This window comes from Gadus chalcogrammus, chromosome 1, assembly GCF_026213295.1.
Source record: "Gadus chalcogrammus isolate NIFS_2021 chromosome 1, NIFS_Gcha_1.0, whole genome shotgun sequence".
NCBI classification, from domain to species: Eukaryota; Metazoa; Chordata; class Actinopteri; order Gadiformes; family Gadidae; genus Gadus; species Gadus chalcogrammus.
Window position 1 is genome coordinate 5,154,683 of NC_079412.1, and position 20,469 is coordinate 5,175,151.

The following is a 20,469-nucleotide window of genomic DNA, read 5'->3' on the forward strand; positions in this document are numbered from 1 at the left end:
GATGGCTTTCTCGTCTCTACCTCCCCTTCTCTCCCAGGATCCTCCCCCTGAGAGCTGCCTTTACCGCCCCTCCTCTCCCATTCCAAGATGACATCATACCTATTCATGGTGGTGTGTCGCACCCTGCTGCAGACAGAAAACAGCCAAACAATTTGGTATTCACTTTGCCATGTTAGTTATAAAAATGCATTATCGTTGTATTCATGTCTTCAAATAGCAACAATATTATTAATGGAATCAAATATAAGTTCATTTATTTGTTGAATGTGGTTTATTTTGTTAACTAGGGAAATAATATAAGCAATGCGTCCGGGTACTCATTGTACATTTGTTAAGTTGTTGTGTAATGAAAAATATATAAATGGGGGGGAAAAAAAATCGTATTTATTTACAAATTGGTACGCATTCTCCTTGTACCGCTTTGCTCATACTCTTCAATTTTTGTCCAAACAATTAATTGGGGAAAAAATATGTGTTTTCAAGTATTGAAACACATAAAACAAATGTTATAAAAGAAATGATGGCAAGACAAAATAATTGTTAAAAATTAAGAGGTATACATTTAAGGGCATACAGTTTAATTGTATCTTCTAAAAACGTAAGTGCATTTGAAACTCAGCAGAAACATATCCTTAATTTCTTAATCATAATAAGGCATATCTGTGACAAACATCACTTCTAAAAAATAGGCCTACCAACCGTTTTTGGGACGTTTTCAGGCCAGAAAAAAGAAAAGCCAAACTAAAGCAATGTTCACATCCTGCCATTTATGAAGATCCAAACGCCTTCATTTACCTGTGCGGGAATGGTCATAAAGTCCTAAATTTACCAGTGCAGGAACGGTCATAAAGTCACAAAACTGGATCATTATTACATTCAACACCAAAATTGTAAATCTCAGTTACCAAAAGATGAACCAATTGATCATGTAGGACAGTCTTAAAGTGCTTCAGGCCCACAGCTCCCATCATCCATCTGGGCCTGGAGGGAGCCTACTGAGTTACTGACTGAAACTGTAACGCACTAGTCACAGCCTCATTGTTCCTCTTGAGCTAAACTCCAGAGTTGTATCCAATGTACAGGAACTGAGGTCTCACAGGGCCTTTTCTTCACACTATTGCTGTCCCGATACACCAATATTCCCACGCAAACGTTTGGTAGTTTTCTTTTGGAAGAGACTGACATTCAGCTGGGATTGCTTTGAAGTTTGGGTTCCAAAATAACAAATAAAAATATATTTGGATTTAATTCTCATTGGCAACGGTCACATTAAGCGGGCTTTAAAGAGGGAGTGTAACATTCATCGGCATTTAAGGGTTCTCATTGTTTTTTTAGTTTTGAGTCACATGTGGGGAAATGAGACTACATGGGGGTTCTGTACAGGGTCCTGGTCCTGGATCATGGTCCGGTGGTTGGTCTAGGGTCCTGGTCCAGTGGTTGGGGTCCTGGTCCAGTGGTTGGTCTAGGGTCCTGGTCCAATGGTTGGGGTCCCGATCCAGTGGTTGGGGTCTTGGTCCAGTGGTTGGGTCCTGATCCAGTGGTTGGGGTCCTGGTCCAGTGGTTAGTCTAGGGTCCTGATCCAGTGGTTAGACTAGGGTCCTGGTCCAGTGGTTGGGGTCCTGGTCCAGTGGTTGGGGTCCTGGTCCAGTGGTTTGGGTCCTGGTCCAGTGGTTGGGGTCCTGATCCAGTGGTTGGGGTCCTGATCCAGGGGTTGGGGTCCTGATCCAGTGGTTGGGGTCCTGGTCCAGGGGTTGGGGTCCTGGTCCAGTGGTTAGTCTAGGGTCCTGGTCCAGTTGTTGGGGTCCTGATCCAGTGGTGTGGGTCCTGGTCCAGTGGTTAGTCTAGGGTCCTGGTCCAGTTGTTGGGGTCCTGATCCAGTGGTGTGGGTCCTGGTCCAGTGGTTAGTCTAGGGTCCTGGTCCAGTGGTTGGGGTCCTGGTCCAGTGGTTGGGGTCCTGGTCCAGTGGTTGGGGTCCTGGTCCAGTGGTTAGTCTAGGGTCCTGGTCCAGTTGTTGGGGTCCTGATCCAGTGGTGTGGGTCCTGGTCCAGTGGTTAGTCTAGGGTCCTGGTCCAGTTGTTGGGGTCCTGATCCAGTGGTGTGGGTCCTGGTCCAGTGGTTAGTCTAGGGTCCTGGTCCAGTTGTTGGGGTCCTGATCCAGTGGTTGGGGTCCTGGTCCAGTGGTTGAGGTCCTGATCCAGTGGTTGGTGTCTAGGAATCTTCACAGACCTACTCATCCTCTCCATAAAGGAGAACAGTTATTTTGAGCTCTTCTTCCTTGCTCCTTTCCTCTGAATAGTTTTGACGTCAGGGACCATTGGGGACGGGGGGACGGAGCGGGGAGAGTCCAGGGGGTCAGGCGGGGGGGACTCATGTCTCTCCCTCATGGCCCGCCAGCGGGATCACAAACACAGTGATGTCATCGCCGGAGCCCAACCTATCACTGGGTAACCGCCAGCCGCGCTCCTTCAGCACGCCTCGTGACCTCATCAGCAGGTCCTGGGCGGCCAGCGTATACCTGTGAGGGGGGGGGGGGGTTAACCAACACAGGTAGAACCTTTAGAAACCTTTATATTACCCTTATATTTAAGCAATAGATCACGCCAGGCTGTGGTATGTGCTCATTATACCACTGGCCCCGACGCGCAGCGGAGGGCCGGCGACCCCCTTCACAGTGGTATAATGAGCACATGCCACTGACTGAAGTGATCTATTGCTTTTATACAACGGTTACTGTTATGGCGAAACGAAAGTCATAGACACACTACATTTAAAAAGAAACCAAGAAAGTCAAAGTAGCCGTTTTATTAAAGACTACCAAAAAGTAGTCCCTCCTGGCTGCCGCTATGAATCGACGGTCGCTATGCAACACACTTTAGCGTCCCTCAGAGAGAAGGCTCCGATAGAGCGGTTTGCCGGCAATTTATCCTATGGAGCAGTTCACTCGCAGATTTTAGGCTTCAGTGAACTGTGCTATTGCTTTTATACAACTGTTAAAATTATGGCAAAATGACTCCACACACACACACTAGTAAAAATACGGTTGTATTCTTTGACACTTTCCACTTCAAGGCGCGGAGTGATACTTTCACAAAATGATTGGGCGTCATAGCAGTTATGTATACACTCATTATACAACAGTTAGAAACCAATCAGATCGTTGGATTCAGTTGTATAATATAGATTAGTACAGATGGGAAACGTAAGTCAACTGGAATTTGACCAAAGTTGTGTGAGAATGGCGTGTTGCGTATTACAATCGATATGCAACACACTAAAATGATATAATGTGTTCGTCTGCATGGTGCCGTAATATCTCCAGACCAATCAGGGTGTACATCTTGCCTGTAAATCACGGGTGCGTGAGGTGCAACACTCAAGGGTGGAGCTGAGGGAGTGGACTTTTTTTTGGTTGTTTCAAAATCAGACTCTTCTGCTCTTTTCTGTTATCTCTCCTTACAACTATGGACTATCACCAACAGCAGCTTTAATGCTCAAACTGATATAAACTGTCTCGTAACCTTTCTAAAGAGAAGTCCCTGCTGCAGCCTGCATGCGGGGAGGGAGTTGACCCAAACATGACCTGCTATGTTCCAGGAAACTCAGGAATTCTCCAAATTCTTTCTGTGGAATTAGCCCCATCTTGGAAACCCAGTTTTCTGAATCAGGTCCCATGGAAACTGTAAACTATTGCTAAAGGGTGCCCCCTAGTGGACATAACACAAGTGAAGACCAGTATCCTAGTCTGGCTGAACGGAAGTGGACAGCGTCTATTGCCTAGCGTCGGATTTCACCGCAACTCCTCCCTTTCCGGTTGCTGGCATTTCCAACCGGCACTATTTTGTATGGACACCGCTGCTGCTTCCCGGGCTTAGCCCCGCCCTAGACGATTGTGAGTGGTTTAAAGAAATAAAAACAGGCCCGCCCAGTTTCCCCACGGATAGACGGCTCGACGTAGCGTGGTTCCAGACCATTCTACTTGCTGTAGTTTGGTCTGGCTTTGCGAGACTACCAGTATCCTAACCAGGAGGACCATTGCAGAGATGATGACCTGTACCTCATGGGATCGGAGGGGTCACAGCCAGACAGAAAGGTGGATACAGCATCCGCCACTTCCTGGTCGGTGGTCACATCCCACAGTCCGTCTGTACCCATGACCAGGACATCATCTGGGCCGTGCTTATTCTCAGACAGATCGTACACCTTCACCTGGAAATGCAATGCAGTCAGAGAAACACAGATTCCACCATTATTGTTAGAGGTTGACATTGTAAATGCTTCTTATTTTTGTGTCATTTGTGATATCGGTGCACTAAAGCCGACAATGTTTATCCAGGAGATGTTGGATCAGATGGAGACTGAAGGGTGAAGGAGACCAGAGCCTACAGCAGGGGGCAGCAGAGGGCCGGAACTATATTCATTACATATCAACAGGCGTGCTCAGAAACATTATTGTGCTTATGATTGCACCAATGCTTGTTTTCTCTCAACCTTTAATGTCAGCTGGTAGTAGTAGTAGTAGTAGTCAAATATAATATAACTAATAGCATTCCCAAGTATTGACTTTTAACACTTTTTTTCTAGGACTGGAAATCTCTTGGCACCTCACGATTCGATTTGATTCAGATTCAGAGGTCAATGATTTTATTCTAAAACGACTTGATCCAAAAATGTTGCATAATTTGAAAATGACTAAAATGATCCGTCTCTGGTCGAACATAATGTCACAGCAGACGGACAAATGTAATAAAACAAATTAAAAAAAAAAGAAAATTATAAATTATAATTTTTCCAATTAAAATTACGATTAACTTATCTGCATCGAGACAAATCGATTATTTTCCACCCCCTACTTTTTTATAATAACAATTTATTTTCTAATATCCAACTATGGTCTAACTACAGTAACACTATAGCATCACTATAAAAAGCAGAACGTTATAAAATAATACAATTATTGCAATAATACAGATATTTCTGTTTCAATCAAACAAATGTAGCCTGCCATTGGACCGATATACAAAATGATTTTCATTGTATATCGGTGATTGGTTACCATCGTTGGCCATAAAAGATGTGTGGCCCTCACCTCCGGACAGCATGAGAGGAATGGCTTGATGTGGATGTTGGAGTTGTACACCTTGAGGTCGTGGTCCCCCAGGCCGCGAGTCACTCCAATAGTCGCCATGACGCGGGCCTACCGTAGAGAGTCAGAGGCGGGCAAAACCCCTTTGTAAGCTCACAAGCAATCAAGGCTGCATGCACAAAATAAATATGGTTACCACGTGGAAAGACAGACAGTCAGTAAGAAAAAAGACATTTCAGCAACATCGTGATGTTTTTATGCTAGGAGAGAGTGAATTTAAGTAATAATTATCATAACCAGTGAGACATGAAAACCCATTTGAAGACTTTAATACAATTTCCTTTTACCTTTTTGCCCTCTCCGTAGATCAGGGGGAATTTCAGATCGTCTTCAACAATAGTCCTATAAGCCCTAGAACCCAGACACCAAACAAATTTTTGGGATTAAAGCACTGTAAAAATCCAGCTGCATTTTGGGTACATTCACGACCATTGGTCGAGCCAGTATCATTCTTTACAGTCCCGAGGGGCTTGAAAAGTCAACCATGCACATCATGTTCTCCTTCCCAGGAAATAATGTAGAGGAGTGATGGTTTGGAGCAGGTCATTACCAGCCCGTCATGGTGTGGTCTCTGAAGAGCATCTTCTTGCCTAGCTCACTGTGTTGGATCCTGCGAGGGAACTCCATGTGAGTGAACTCATTCCCCAGCAGCTCTGGCCTCAAGAAGCCCTAGAGGGACCAAGAACAGAAATATGCATTACTCAGAATGACATTCTAACAACAAAACCACACACAAAAAATGGGAGTCATTCTCCTCTTCTTCCTCTTATCCATTCTAATTCAAAAATATATTTACAAGAAACAAACTAAAATGTTTGCTTGTAGTTGCAGAAGTGGGTATAGGGGATTCCTTCTTGTCATCCCAGAACAATGTGGAATGTTCTGGTGAGGCACAGCATTGGCAAAAGATGACAGAACCAATTGTGTTTATCGGTAGTAATGAATGAATTGTTAAAGCAGGTGGAACACAGAGGGCATTAACCAATGGTGGATGTGGAACAACAAATCAACCCAAACTAAATAGAAACAAATAAAATAAATACCTCAATGAATATTGAAATTACGAGTTAATAAATGGTATTTGTTTGTTTGAGTATGTTAAAGCTAAAAATAAAATAACTGCCGGATCATCACCAAATTAAGGAATTCAAAATCAAGCTCAAAACATTCCAGACAATGTTTGCAAACCTCAGCTCCTTAAAAGTCCTCTATTGGACAACATCAACAGTAATACTTCAAACCAAGAGAGAGAATGTAGAAACTATATCCAATTGCATATCTAGTTACAAAACTCCTCTGGCATATCCACTCCACTGTTTGGGCTGCAGTACTTTAACCCTCTCCACCCCTCTATGACTCAGAAAGAGAGTTTACATAACTGCACATCCCACTAGCATTTATTGGAAGTGGTTCAATGTTTTCCTTACGAGAATTCTAAAGGATTGGAAGGATAAAGATGGATGACATGGATCTCAAATAAATACACAGAATGAGCATTTTTTTTACCTATTTAATGTTAAACTCCAATGACCTAAATCTCCTCTAAAACAGAAAGTTGTTTTGATCGGCTTGCAAGCAGAGGGGCGTAACATTTCTGTCACCAATCAAATTATGAAAGATTCAACCACATCCCTTGTTCATTAGCATATTGTACTAAAAAATACCTTATATTATGGAAGATACCCCCTTTCAGGTGGTCTTAACACTTAAGCACATGCCTTTATATTCAGAATATGTTCATCAAACAACATAAAAAAAAAAGATGAATGCTTCCCCTAAAAGGTGGTCATGCATTTTACATGTAACAAGGGGAAAACGTAATAGCATGAAATGGAACTAAATATAATTTTCTTGCAACCGGAAAAAAATTATCCTTTCTTTTAAATATAGGACAGTGCAGATGTTCAACATAGAATGTTTAAGATAATACCAGATACTGTAGCCGCTGCCTCTCTGATTCAGGAGTGAATTCATTAGACATTGGAATAACCTCATCGTTTCGTATAATTATGGCCCTGGAATATGAGAGAGAAACAGAGACAGACGAAGAGAAAGAGAGGTAGACCAATAGAGAAAGAAAGACAAGACAGACAGAGCACAACAGTGGGGTCACATAGACAGGAGGACGACAGCCAGTGGGTATTACAATCGCCAAACAAGGACGTTCAAAACATTTCATGGACACTGCAGTGCACTAAACAGATCCCAGATGGCGCCAGATACTGTCATCTGACATCATCACGTTGGGTTGGCAATGTTATGAACATTTTTATTTTTATGTTTTCAGAACACTACGTCACAAGAGAAATACGAGAGAAGCTAATAAAGGGATGAATATATAGCATGAACCTTAAAGCAATAATGTTTTATGCTAAACCTTATTTTATGCATCAACATTTGCAATCAGAGCAACATCGCGAGGAGAACTTCCTGTTGCCTTACCTGCTATCTCCAGCATTTGCCACATAAAGTTTCCCCAACATTTGGACAGCAGCTAAGGCACAACATCCACCAGAGATTGTGTAGGATGCCTTCTCCTTTTCAATAAGCTCATCCTGGAACCAAGAGAAAAAGAGAATCAAAAGAGAAGCATGCAGCCGCTTGCTGCTGAATAAATATCATGTTTTCAAACTCAAAAATAATAGTTTGAATATTCATGATTATGATTTTCCCATAATCGAGCAGCCCTAGTCCTGAGGTGTGTCCCCTAGTCCTGAGGTGTGTCCCCTAGTCCTGAGGTGTGTCCCCTAGTCCTGAGGTGTGTCCCCTAGTCCTGAGGTGTGTCCCCTAGTTCTGAGGTGTGTCCCCTAGTTCTGAGGTGTGTCCCCTAGTTCTGAGTTTCATCTTAAGTGAATCAGCCAACAAGAAGAGAAGTGGAAGTTATCAAAGCAGAAATGACCTCATCAAGAGGGCACACGCAACACTATAGTCACATTTTACACTTCCTCTTATCTAATCATTTTCACATATTGTCGATATGATATGATCGAAAGTGGTGTGAAATGGTAGGCTGCTTTGTTTCACGTTTGTATATCTCTGCAGTCCTAGTTCTGGTATCCCATTTTGAATGAAGAATACAGACTAGCGCCACCTGCTGGTAGGGAGAGTCATTTCCTCTTATCCTAACAAATCACTCCTCTCCACTGGCATCACACTATAATTGCTTTGACAGTCAGCAGCAGGTCAAAGGTCAACTTGGTTAATCTTTCCGCAGTGCGCTACCAGATGTGTTTTGGGCGCTGTGCAACTCCAGACCTCATAGGAACAGATTCAATCAACCTATGAAGCTTTGACCCTGTGTGTGTGCGTGCGTGCGTGCGTGCGTGCGTGCAGTGCATGCCTGTGTGCACTTGGGTCATTAAAGGACAGGGCATGGGCATGACGTCATTGTTTTTTACCTGACCAGACTTTAAAGTACACATTTTGCACACAAACGCCCACTATGTACATAGTCACACCTGCTTCACACTGGCTGAACGTAGAAAGCTCCTAGTATGTTCAGAACTTCAAAAAGTAAGTATTGTGAGTACCAAAGCAACAGCAGGCCTTGTTCTGTCATGTTTGCTGGAAGCCTGCATGGACCACAGTGGCTGCATGGCTGCTTCCACCCACACAGTGTTAGGGTGAGAGAGTGAGGTTGGCTTGGGACGTACGTACGTCTGCTCTTACTCACCATCTGTCGGAAGGCGTTCTCCAGCACGCCCATGACCAGGCTCTCCATGCTCACCACCTTCTCCATGTGGTAGCGGATGGTGGGGTCGCTGATGGCGTCGGGCTCCTCTGCTGCCGCGCCTTCCCCCTGCTGCTGGGCTGCGGCGGCGGCGGCAGCGGCGGCGGCGCCCTTCTTGCTCTCCGTGGCCTGGTAGGGGCTGCCGTTCTTGGCCAGGCAGATGGGCGGAGGGCTGGCCGGGTTCTCCAGCAGGTGGGCCACCTCGCCCAGGCGGTCTCGGATCAGCCGGTGCAGTAGCTTGGAGGCGGCGATGGCGGCGCCCGAGCCGGCGTGGCCGTCGTACACGCCCCAGAAGTGGAGCGGGATGCCCGTGGCGTCCTGGGGCCGGGGAGACGTGGTCCATGGTTAAGAAGGTTATGACGCAGGATGAATGCACATGCATATAGTGCTGCATAGGTGTCATATATATTTGTTATCACAGCTTCCCTGCCATCAATAGTATCATCGGAATGGTCTGAAACTATTTCCGATCTTCCAGTGTCCAAGTCATCTCTAGGTCTCCCTTGCGCAAAACATAAATGATCTCAATGAGACCAACCTGGTTAAACAAAGATTAGTTTAAAATATATTATTAATATTAAATACAGTTCTAGTTCTAAGTTATAGTGGTATTCAATATTTCCCGGCATAATTAACTTATTCATGTTTATAAACAGGGCAAATGTTATTGAAGCAATTAACAAAATGTAATTCTTGTGGATACCTGCACTGTTAATAAGGTTTACATAACCCAGGGCAGTGAGATGTCCAACTCGACTTATCCAAAACGAGGTTACGCAATGCAACAAATAAAAGCGCCTCACCAAACTTGTTTAAGCTACAAGCTGGCCTTAGATCAAGTGATTTACACAGGAAATCTGTGTGCACGCGTGTGTGCGTGCGTTGTATGTAAAACTGCCTATGTTATTAGTTTAAGGGCAAGTAGACGCAGATTGAGTGTATACGTGTGTGGGGGATTGTAGTTGCTCAAAAGACAATCCTGATATTGATCAGGATTGTCTTATTTATGGATGTTGATGAGAGCTGCTTTCAATCCTCAGACGATAAAAAGGCCAAAGTGGACGAAAGAAGTCAAATCAATCACAGTCCCAATGAAGACATCCTCATGTCAGGAAGAAGGATGCAGTTCAGGGAATCCTGGAGCTTTCCACTTTCCACGTTGGGGAAACTCAGAGGGAATACTAAATTACATGAGGTACGAACGATTCATCATTGTTATCCTTGACTTGGGTCTCAGCCGTAGGGACATAGTACAGGCTAGACAATAATGTATTTTTGTGGATGATTAACAAACAATAATACATGACAAATTTGATAGCTGGAATTTCAATTTATACTGGGCAAATAATCGAATGTTGTTCCCTAACCCTGATGGTATAAATCAGGTAAAAATCGAAACTTCAACAAATTCCGTAGCGCCTGTTCGGGGCACCCGGCTCTCCAACCGAGTTGGAGAAGGAGAAAATCTGGGGGGAGATGGCATGGGCCTTAAAACGAAAAACACAAAGAGGTTTCCGGCTTTACCATAAGGGACGCTACGCTGTAACCCATTCAAGAGTGGCTTAGGCTTCCAGAAAGGGATTTAAATAACATGTATTTATACAGTGGCCAATCTACACTGCGTTGATTTGTAGAGGTTCTGGGTCCAGATAGGAGGTTTTAGCTTGCCTTCCTACTGGGAAACGTGTGATAATTCTGTCTGAGTTTGTGTTTACTGTAAGCCAACTCTGCACTTACAAATCTCTGCCTCCAGCAACATGACTGATCTAAACTAATGTGAAGTGAAAGAAAGTGAACCAAATAAAGAGAGTTGGACTTCTATCAGATAGATTATTAATCTTACATCAGATTTGTGGCACGCGGTGAAAATAAAACACATGGTCCAGGTTCATGTAAACAAACAATGTCCATTCTAAGATTGATAGTAATTGGCATGGTACCTTATGCTTAGGGCCTTATCTCCTCCTAAGCGTGGTTATCTGCTGTATGCCTTATCTCAAGGTCCTATACTGCAACGCAGAACAGAGAGCAGAGCCCTGGAAAGAAACCAAACACTAAAAGGTGCAGGGTTATGTCTTGCTTCCTGTTTTGCTACTGAAATATTCAACCACGAGTGGATGAATGTTTTTAGAATAGTATTTACGATTTTTAAAGTAAACTAGTGAATATTGGTAATGATTGGTTGAAATAAATATGAAGCAAAGAAAAAAACAGGCTTGTTCACCTCTCATATGAGATCGTCTGCTAGTTAAGATTTAAGATGAATAATCTTGAGTCTGATTTTTGAGATTACTGGATGCCTAACATTAACCATGAGCAGTAGAGTGTTAGCTGCCCAAAGTGCTAGATCACACACGCTTCCACATTGAATGTTTTTCTCTTTTGCTTTTACTGACCACACTATAGCTAGGTTAATAACTAAATACCATCAGCCTCTTAAAGGGTTCATTCACTCTTTCCTAATATAAGGGAGTACTGCTTCCTATTCATGGTCAAAACTCTCTACAAATTTCTTTCACAGAAACGGGGAGCTGATGTTGCATATGAAGCAGTGCTCTATAAACAAACAGCTGAGCCCGGTGGCTCCTACTTTACACTGAGGCCCTGCCCACGGCTCTCTGAGGCAAGGGGAACCACAGGAGGTGTGTCGGCCCCCCCATTGGGCCCTCACCCCGGTGTCCTCCTGGAGAGGGGAGCTGCGGTGCTTCCCCGACGGCTTCTTGACGAACAGCTTCTCGCAGGAGGCCTGGTCCTCGTTCAGCATGCTCTTGCCCGCATTGATCACCCTGGAGCACAAGTAGAGAATGGAGGGGGGGAGGAGAGGGCAGAAGGGAGTTAGACTGTGAACCTTGTTTGTTCACACCGCACTCCGCTTACTTCATTCTGTGGAACCAATACAACAAAATGAAGAAAGGGAGAAGAAGAGGGTAATAGAGAGAAATAAGAAAGATGGAGGGAGCTAGAGAGAGCTAGACTGCAGGAGAGACAGGCAGGCTATCCGCAGACGGCTCAAGACAAAGGGTGAAAGCGCGGGCAGGAAGCAGTCATACAACATTAGGGAATTGATTGAAGAGATGCAGTGGTTTTTGTTATGAGCCACGGCCCATGGAAGATAATGGCCGTACAGTAATGCATCGCTCTAGGTGCTCTGCTGATGGCGCGGTATTCACTCTAATACCAAAACGCTGATCTCCAGTGTTGCAAATCTAGACCTGGCAGGAAGCCACTCTTCCAATTCCTCTTTCAAAGGTAACCTCGCCCAAATGGTGGAATTCACGTATTAGGTTAACGTAATTATACCTGGGTGGTAAAGGTATGATTCTGATGTTATGATTTAATAGTGAACTGAATTCTACACTGCAGATGTTTGTGTTATATGCATTTTGTGATTATTTTACTGAACGGCACCTTGGCCAACTCTAGTAAATAATGCTTTCGACTTACATCAAGTGGAAAGTTTCAAAAAGGAAACAAAGCATATTTCCACATCCTGATATGAAGCACCCCTTGCACAATGACTGTGTCCTGAACCATGCTAAGTATCATAGGGCTTAAAAGACCCAGGCTAAGAGAAGCAGGAGGTTTTCAACTTTGAAATGACAATGGGATAGGCAAAATGTAGACTAATTATTTGGCTCTTCCTAGCCTAGGACTTGTTGTTTGTCCTAAAGGCAACTTGTACTTAAATCCACACACACACACACACACACACACACACACACACACACACACACACACACACACACACACACGATCTGCAGAAATGTACACCAGTGCATCTTGTATGCTAGAAGTTGACGTAGCAACCAACGAAACTGTAAGGGTGCGTGCATCCAAACTATTATTACAATGCAACCAAGTAACTTTTTTTTAATGAGTAACAGCTGGTTCAAGCCCTGCTGTGACTGCTGGCATAGTGCGTAAGTCACATGACCTATAATGAGAGTAATGCTGGGCGTGAGGCAGAAGGGGATTCCTTTAGCAGCAGTTTAGCCCTTACTTGAATGTGACTTATTTTGGGATTCATTCAGGAAGGAACATACGACAAAAAATGCTGATTAGATTCCACCACTAGTCATATGTGTTTAGTGTACTATGCCTCAAGAGTGGCATTGACAGTTTCAGAAAATAGCCCTAATAAAAACAGCCCAAACCTTTAGGGATGAATTATGACAAATCTATATGTGTAAGAAAGATGTGTAGTTACGAAATTGGTGCAATGAAATCCTTTGAATTGACACATAAAATTCACTTGAATTCTTATGATTTTCTAACATTGAGTACATACTGTAACCAATCTTTTTTTTTTTACGATGCATGGCAAACTTGGAGATAATTATTAAGTCAAAATTCTATTTAGAAAAGAGATGCCCTACATGCAAGCCATTGCTAATGTATCAGCATGCTACTTGGTTGTAGTTTGTAGCTTGAAATTGATTCATGAAGTTCATGAGTCGTTTTGACCCATATGTGGAGGTTTAGCACCTTCCATTGCAGCCAATTAATGTGAAACTGCATTAATGGAATGGATAGTTTATCAAATTGAATCTGAAAAAGGAACATCAATTTCCAGGTTGCTGCTAGGTAAATAAATAGATAACTAACAAATCAAGTGGAGGACTGCAGATGGAAAAAATACTGACAGGCCTTACGCATAAACCTTCATACGCTGCATCATGGCAAACACAAGGGCTTTTTATTTGGTCAAATTACATATTATAGAATCCTGACATGATTAAAGTGCCCTTCATCCACCACTGCAGCATCAGTGAGACAACAATCACCCAATGTCCGCGCACCCGAAGGACCTTAAATACAAAGTGAGGTCTGGGAAATATTTTGGCGTGTCAGACCCGTCTCTCGTCATATGTGCTTTAAAGCCCTAAATAAAGGAGGTTACTATTTCTTAAAAGCCTAAGGGCCACTTACCGTAAGCACACTCAAATATGAAAGCTGACATAATGCTGTGCAGCTGCATTCTAATATCGATGGGAGCATTGTCTTTTTCATCGTTTTACTACAGCGCATTGACAAAATGGCAGACTTTTGTAAACTCTGCCTTATTATGTTAGAGAGGGTAAATTCATTGACACACAAAAAATCGAATAGGAGCAAACTCGGGACTTGTTTCCCTCTTGTTTCCACCTCCAAAGGTATCTGGGGTTTCAAAGAAAGAGGGGGTGAAGCTCAGTGGGACTAACCTGGAACTCACTTTAAAACTGGTATGAATCACATGTTGTCAGATGTACTGATGTGTCCATCTTCAGTGTGCTGCATGGTTGAACTTTGGTTGAAATTTGGAGGAACATATATTTCAGGAGATGGGCCTGCCTCCCTTGTATATTGGTTACAATTATCAAGACAAAAATGTAATTGCATGTGCAAAGGGACATGAAAATTAGGGTTGAACGGAAGGGTTGGAACATAGATATAGCTAAAACGCTGTAAAACGGTACAAGGAAGTGCTTGCTGCTGCTAGGGAATGAGGGATAGAGTGTATCCCTGGCCAAGAGTATGTGGAGCCAGGCCAACAGACTCCAGCTGGACAGCTTCCACCGACTGGTGTCAGGCCATCATGGTGCCTACCTAGTATAGCCAAGACATACACGGCAGAGGAGAAGGAGAGGTATAGGCATGTTCCGGCACAGAACAGGCCTTTAGAAACAATAAAGTGGAATATCACATCTCTAGGGGTGCATCAAGTGTTGTTTTTCTTTGTTATTGATCAATAAATGACTAAGTCCAGCATATGTTCATTGGACCACAGGTATCATGGCCCAAAGCCTTAAATTTGCTTGCTTTGAGACATTTACCTTTATTCCTAAAAAGCTATAATCCCAGACAAATATATACATTTCTGAAGATCTGTTAAGCATCTGCTAATCATCTCCTACCGATAAACTGAATGTTCACGCATCCTCATTTCAATCCACCATCCCTCTCGATATCTCCTGAAAACCTCCCCTTGATAGAGGCCCTGGAACCCCCGTCACGGGGAAGAGTTATTCTGCCTTTTGTTGCTCCTGCTTCAGGGCTTGGTCCAGGGGCCGTGGGCCGTGGGCCGTGGAGATTAAACAGGACTAGCTCGGTCTTATTGTAGCTTGATAAAAAACACCAACCTCTGTTCAATGTGGAATTAACAGAGCTGCACATTCGGGTCCATTCAATCTATTGCTCTACCTTGTTGGACTGTGTTGCTTTCACCCTAATAAGCATACAGACGCAGGATTATAGCATAGAATATCATTTAGCATCTTTAATGCATGGAGCTTTCTTATGCAGTTTGCTAAATTAAAAGGGACATATTGTCATGTTATTGTGGAGTTATTGTGTTGCTCATACTGCCTATGTTGTAAAAGTAATAGATAGTCTGCAGCTGCTAAATAATACAAGTAAGGACAGAATCGGGATTTTAAATCCCTTGGTTATTTTGGTATATTGACAGAATACTCAATACCAGGAAATGTAGGCATATAGAGGCATTGCAGAAATATGTTTCAGGAAGTAGGACATTAATATCTGGATCACTGGATCAGTATCATTCCGTCACGTGTGGAGATACTTAAACATATACCGTGGAGCATAATCACAAGGCAGCCACACGTACACCGCCACCGACTTGGGGGATGGCTGTGAAGGCATTCTATGCACTAGAAGAGGGCCAGACTCGCCATCACCTGGGCTGCTGCAGTGAGGAACTGCTGAGGCTGCGGTCACACTAAACATGTGATGATGGTTTCAAGACGGGGAATTCCAACGCCGGACAATTTCCATGTATCTTTTGCTGAACTTGCACCCAATAAAAACACGTTCCTCTGCGCTCAGCAATGAAATATATACAAAATGCTCATCACTCACTCTGCGTATCCCGTGCGCCACGGCAGCCTGCTGTCCCTCCTCAGCATCAGCACCGGGCGCGAGGCGTGCTCGGTGGAGTACTGGAGCAGCTCCGGGGTAAGGTCCAAGAAGTCCGGTCGACCGTAAGGGAACCGCGGGGGTAAGCCCTCCGATGAGCCGCTGTTCTGGCCGGTACCGGAGGGGTGGTGGTGGCCGTGAGGGATCATTCCTCCCACCAGGGTAGACATCGCATTTTTAACTTTGCTGATCATTTTGTTTGGAATGATAGGTGAACCGTGTGAGCAAATTAAAGAGGATCAATGTGACGATGGCCGAACAGAAAATGAAGATGCAACGTCGACGATTATTTCAGGAAACGGTTCTCCGAGCCCCATGTGACGCGTGATGGACGCAGTGTTCCTCATTCAGAAGACCAGCTGCAGCCTGCAGCGTGTCGGTCGGAGCGTAAGACCCAGCTCTGCTGGGAAGAAGGCTTCACTCACTTCTGCATTTTATGCCCTTTACGTCCGGACAAGCATTGAAAGGGGCGGTAGTAGATCAGGAGGAAGAGCGGGTTGAATTTTAACCGGAACGTTGATGGTTCGATCCCCGGTTCCACCTAGCTGACTGTCGAGAAGTCTCTGAGCAAGACGCGACGCCTCCCCCTAATTGCTGCCGAAAAGCTGCCTGTCACCCTGCGTGGTTGACTCCGCCGTCGTTGTGAATTTGTGCATGAATCCTTTAAAATCGCTTTGGATTAAAGCTTCATCAAAATTCCCTCAATGTAAATGAAACGTCCAATAAATAATGAAATTGATAAGCCCAGATCTTTATAAAACATGGTGGTCACAGTGCACAGAACAGTCTATAAAATGCTTTAAACAAGTCCACCTCTGACTCACAGCAAAACGCACTGGGTTCGTTGGATCGTCCCGGTGGTTAACCCTAAATAACCCTAACCCATTTCTCAGCACACCAGAGAATGCTGTGCGAACATGAATTGACACATTGCAACGAAAGTCCTTTTTTTTTACTCAGATATTTCCTCCCATAATGAGCACTGTTAGAATATCCTGCAGTTTTAGACATGAAGGTTGTATTGCTGCAGGATAATATTTTGGAGACTTCCAATGTAGGGCTACCTAAGCGGTTACAATGTCCAAATCAAACATTACTGTCTGTATGCATTAGAGATGCATACAATATCATGGGCATCATCGCATTTTAATTGGATGTATTTGGTTTCTGCTTTGAAAATTAAATTCTAGAGGTGCCTCAACGTAAACATTGTGTTGCAGAATCATTGTTCAATTTTTATTTTTATTTAGCAGATTGTTGAGCATATTGAAACAGGAAAAGGTTGCTATCTTTTTGGAATTGTGTTGTTAGAAATTGTATTCTTATAATCATCCTTTTTCATCATCAGTACAAGCTACACCTGCTATAGCCAATTGGTGTGTCAGGGCCATAATGACCCTGACACGCTTTTCGACTGCCGATCGCTCGCAGAAATGGCAGTCGGTCCGATTTGGTCATGGCCGATTCAACATGTGCATTTGGCGGACAGACTAGGTCACCGAGCTCCCCAGACTCTCAAACAACCGATAAACTGTCTGGTGTGCCAGGGCCTGACACAAACAGAGAGTAACACTGCCATCTAGCGGGTAAAGACTTGATACCTCATGTGAGTCACTGGGCCTTGGCCAAGTTGCGTTATCGCGGCCCGGGCTTATTTATTTAAAGTTTTTGCCACAGAATTGTTATTTATTTGAACCATTGAACCAAATGATTCAATGTGTTCATTTGTGTTCCTTACCCTTTTCCCCAGAGATCAAGCACAGGGGCCTGACCTTCAGGGAGACAAGACAGAAGACAGCGACCAACTGAATACCGCCTGACTCCTGAGTAGCCAAGTGTCAGGCAATGAGGTTCCTTGATTTATATTTTGTATTGAGTTATTTTGTCTAAAAATACAGTTTATAGTTTTGACATAAGGTAGCAATTAGGATACAAAATAAAAAGTGTGTTGTTTCTAGACTAGAGCCATTTCTGTTCTGGACAAATGGCTCCTGAGAGGACGAATATTTTATTGTAGCAACATGGTGGGCCCGCTCCTTATGCAAGGGCTCATTCTAAGGCACCAACACAACCATTCTTACTTTCATGGGATTCATAAAAACATACTTCTCCTCTTTACCAAAGGATCTACCATCCAGAACAAGAGAAACAGAACTCAGGCCTGTCCTGTCCCCTGTTAACCACGCTAAAGGGAGAAAACAACTACGGTACAATTCTGAATTATTTCTAACTGTATTTGGTGAAATGGTATTAAAATTGCATGAGTAAACCAAATACTTGTCGTTAAGATTCAGTAACAAACAATTCACAAAATTAAACAGGTTATCGTGTGTTTTTTTTTATAATTTGACAAAAGCTAAGACACTTACTTCAAAGATGACATACTGAGCTTCTTAAAAACTATGAATAATAACTATGATAGAATAGTTTTATAATTCGCTGTGTGTGTGTGCCTCTGTGTGTGCCTCCGTCCTGGGCCCTCATGCTCTGCCCTCATGCTGGCCTAGATCCTGGGCTTCAGGCTCACAGGTCCGCCTTTGGGGGGACTTCCGTGTCGATCTTGTTTTGTTTAAGCTTTGCCTACATTAAACACCAAAGTGTGAGTAGCCTCGCCTTAACACAGTTTTCCCTTACCTGAAGCAGGATCTCAGAGCCCTCAAGGGGCCAGAGGAACAGCCAGCTCTGCTGGGGTTGTGTTTGGTGTTATCCACCAAGGTAGTAGGGCATCACTGTGGGAGTCAAGGGCAAGGGCAACAGGGGTCTTGGAAACAGATGTGTGGGAGAAATAGACGTCCTTGAACACACACTCTTCAAGGCAGACTTCAAAAAGGTCCACATGGGGCAAAGAATCTATGCCTCTGTACAGGTGAGGGACTGCGTGCGGTATGGAAGAACGTCCATGAATTGATCGTGAGCTGCGGACTTGACAGACTCTGTGGTGGTTCCAAGTCAATACAACCTCATTAGCTTCTTCATAGGAGACAAATCATATTCAGTTAGAGTTTTTACAAATATTGAGCATTGGTGGTGACTGCCTTAGTCAAGTTGTCCCAAGCCATGGGTTGTTTAATGTCTGGGATTTCACTTCTGAACACAGCGCCTTAGACCGATCGGCCATCCTGACGGGATTTCACGTCTTGTCGTAGTATGATGGCTGTTGGCACAATATTATTAATACAAAATGCTAAATGTAATTTGCTTAAGTAGAACTAATATTATATTTAGTGGTATATCTCTGGCTGCTTGGTGGTGAAGGTGAAGGCACCAATGTAGCAAGCAGCACGGGAATAAGGACTTGGAGCCCAGCTTCAGCAGTTTGCAACTCTTGTGCCCCTTACACTGCACAATCCCAGAGAGTCGCCATTATTTACGCAAACCCACACAGCACAACCGACTCCATCTAACCCACCACCATGAGCATCCCAGTGACAGTGGCAATGTTTGCCTTCAGCTGGCTTCTCCTCGATCCTCTTACACCCTGCTCCTCCCTGTTCTGCCTGCCCGGGAACCTCTTTTGGGGGCTGCAGTGTTAACGACCTGTTACAGGGGCCTGCAGTATAAGTCCACCTGTTACAGGGGGCTGCAGTGTTTAGTCCACCTGTTACAGGGGGCTGCAGTGTTTAGTCCACCTGTTACAGGGGGCTGCAGTGTTTAGTGCACCTGTTACAGGGGGCTGCAGTGTTTAGTCCACCTGTTACAGGGGGCTGCAGTGTTTAGTGCACCTGTTACAGGGGGCTGCAGTGTCCACCTGTTACAGGGGGCTGCAGTGTTTAGTGCACCTTACATCCACCCAGAGGACTCCTTCAGTCCCACATTGCTGTGGATTTGTGTCTGGCCTTCCACCATCAGATGGTAACTTCACTGTCCCAACTGTTATTTTTAGATCAACAAAAAAAATTGTTTCACCATCCAATGATTGTAGCAATATTCAAACTACTTCTCTGGTCACAAATCCATTTTTGTTGCATCCATCTGTATCCATGACACTGACCAGATCGCAGCCACGAAGTCTTTCCACGCCACAGGTGCTTCTTTATTAAAGGTCCCATGGCAGGCTATACTTAATGGATGCTTATAGGTGTTAGTGGGCCCTTAATACAGTATTTGAAGACGTTCAAGAAATTCAGCCACTACAAGCTAGTCCCACAATGAGCTTTCCACAAACGTGCCATTTTTTGAGCAGGGTCAAGCTGGAGGGTGGGGGTGTGGCCCTGAGCAGCTTTCGGCCACAGTACCATGCGCTAGTGTTTACAGTGGATGTATCACAATTGCTCGGATTCATAATATCATCCGGAGGCGCACGCAGCTTTTGGCTGTGTTTTGTAATATGTAAGAGCCATATATGTTCTGTATCTCAATATTATGATATTACACATAGATATCTATATCATATAATATATAATATCATGGCCAAAAGCTGTGTGCGCCTCCAGACGATATCATGAATCTCAAACGACTGCGTCGGGTTCTCCGACGTCTTTGGTTCTTCAACTTCCACATCAATCTGAAGTAGACTGTACCACGACATGGAGGACAAAGGGATTGTTGCCCGCGATTGTTGACCGCGATTGTTTCCCGCCGGAGCTCGCTGCCCGGTACTGAGGCACCACTGACTCGGAAGCGGGAAGCGGGAAGCCGGCAGCACCGGCACCACCAACGCCCTGCGGTGGTGGTGCCTGAG

General features: G+C 44.2%; 1 protein-coding gene and 1 long non-coding RNA gene across 2 annotated transcripts; one reads left to right on the plus strand and one right to left on the minus strand.

The window, feature by feature from the left end:
- Positions 1-100: 100 nt before the first annotated feature.
- Positions 101-16,600, minus strand: ppm1j (protein phosphatase, Mg2+/Mn2+ dependent, 1J). The gene is made up of 10 exons (XM_056578366.1): positions 15,732-16,600; positions 11,545-11,659; positions 8,817-9,191; positions 7,586-7,698; positions 7,074-7,158; positions 5,694-5,812; positions 5,431-5,494; positions 5,087-5,194; positions 4,055-4,206; positions 101-2,515 (listed from the first exon to the last, which is right to left on the minus strand). The coding sequence occupies exons 1-10, from the start codon at positions 15,980-15,982 to the stop codon at positions 2,368-2,370; spliced, it is 1,530 nt and encodes a 509-aa protein (XP_056434341.1). The 5' UTR covers positions 15,983-16,600; the 3' UTR covers positions 101-2,367.
- LOC130372694 (uncharacterized) lies at positions 15,480-19,187 on the plus strand. The gene is made up of 3 exons (XR_008893398.1): positions 15,480-15,827; positions 17,539-17,638; positions 17,913-19,187. It is a non-coding gene; the product is annotated as an uncharacterized LOC130372694 (long non-coding RNA).
- Positions 19,188-20,469: the final 1,282 nt, after the last annotated feature.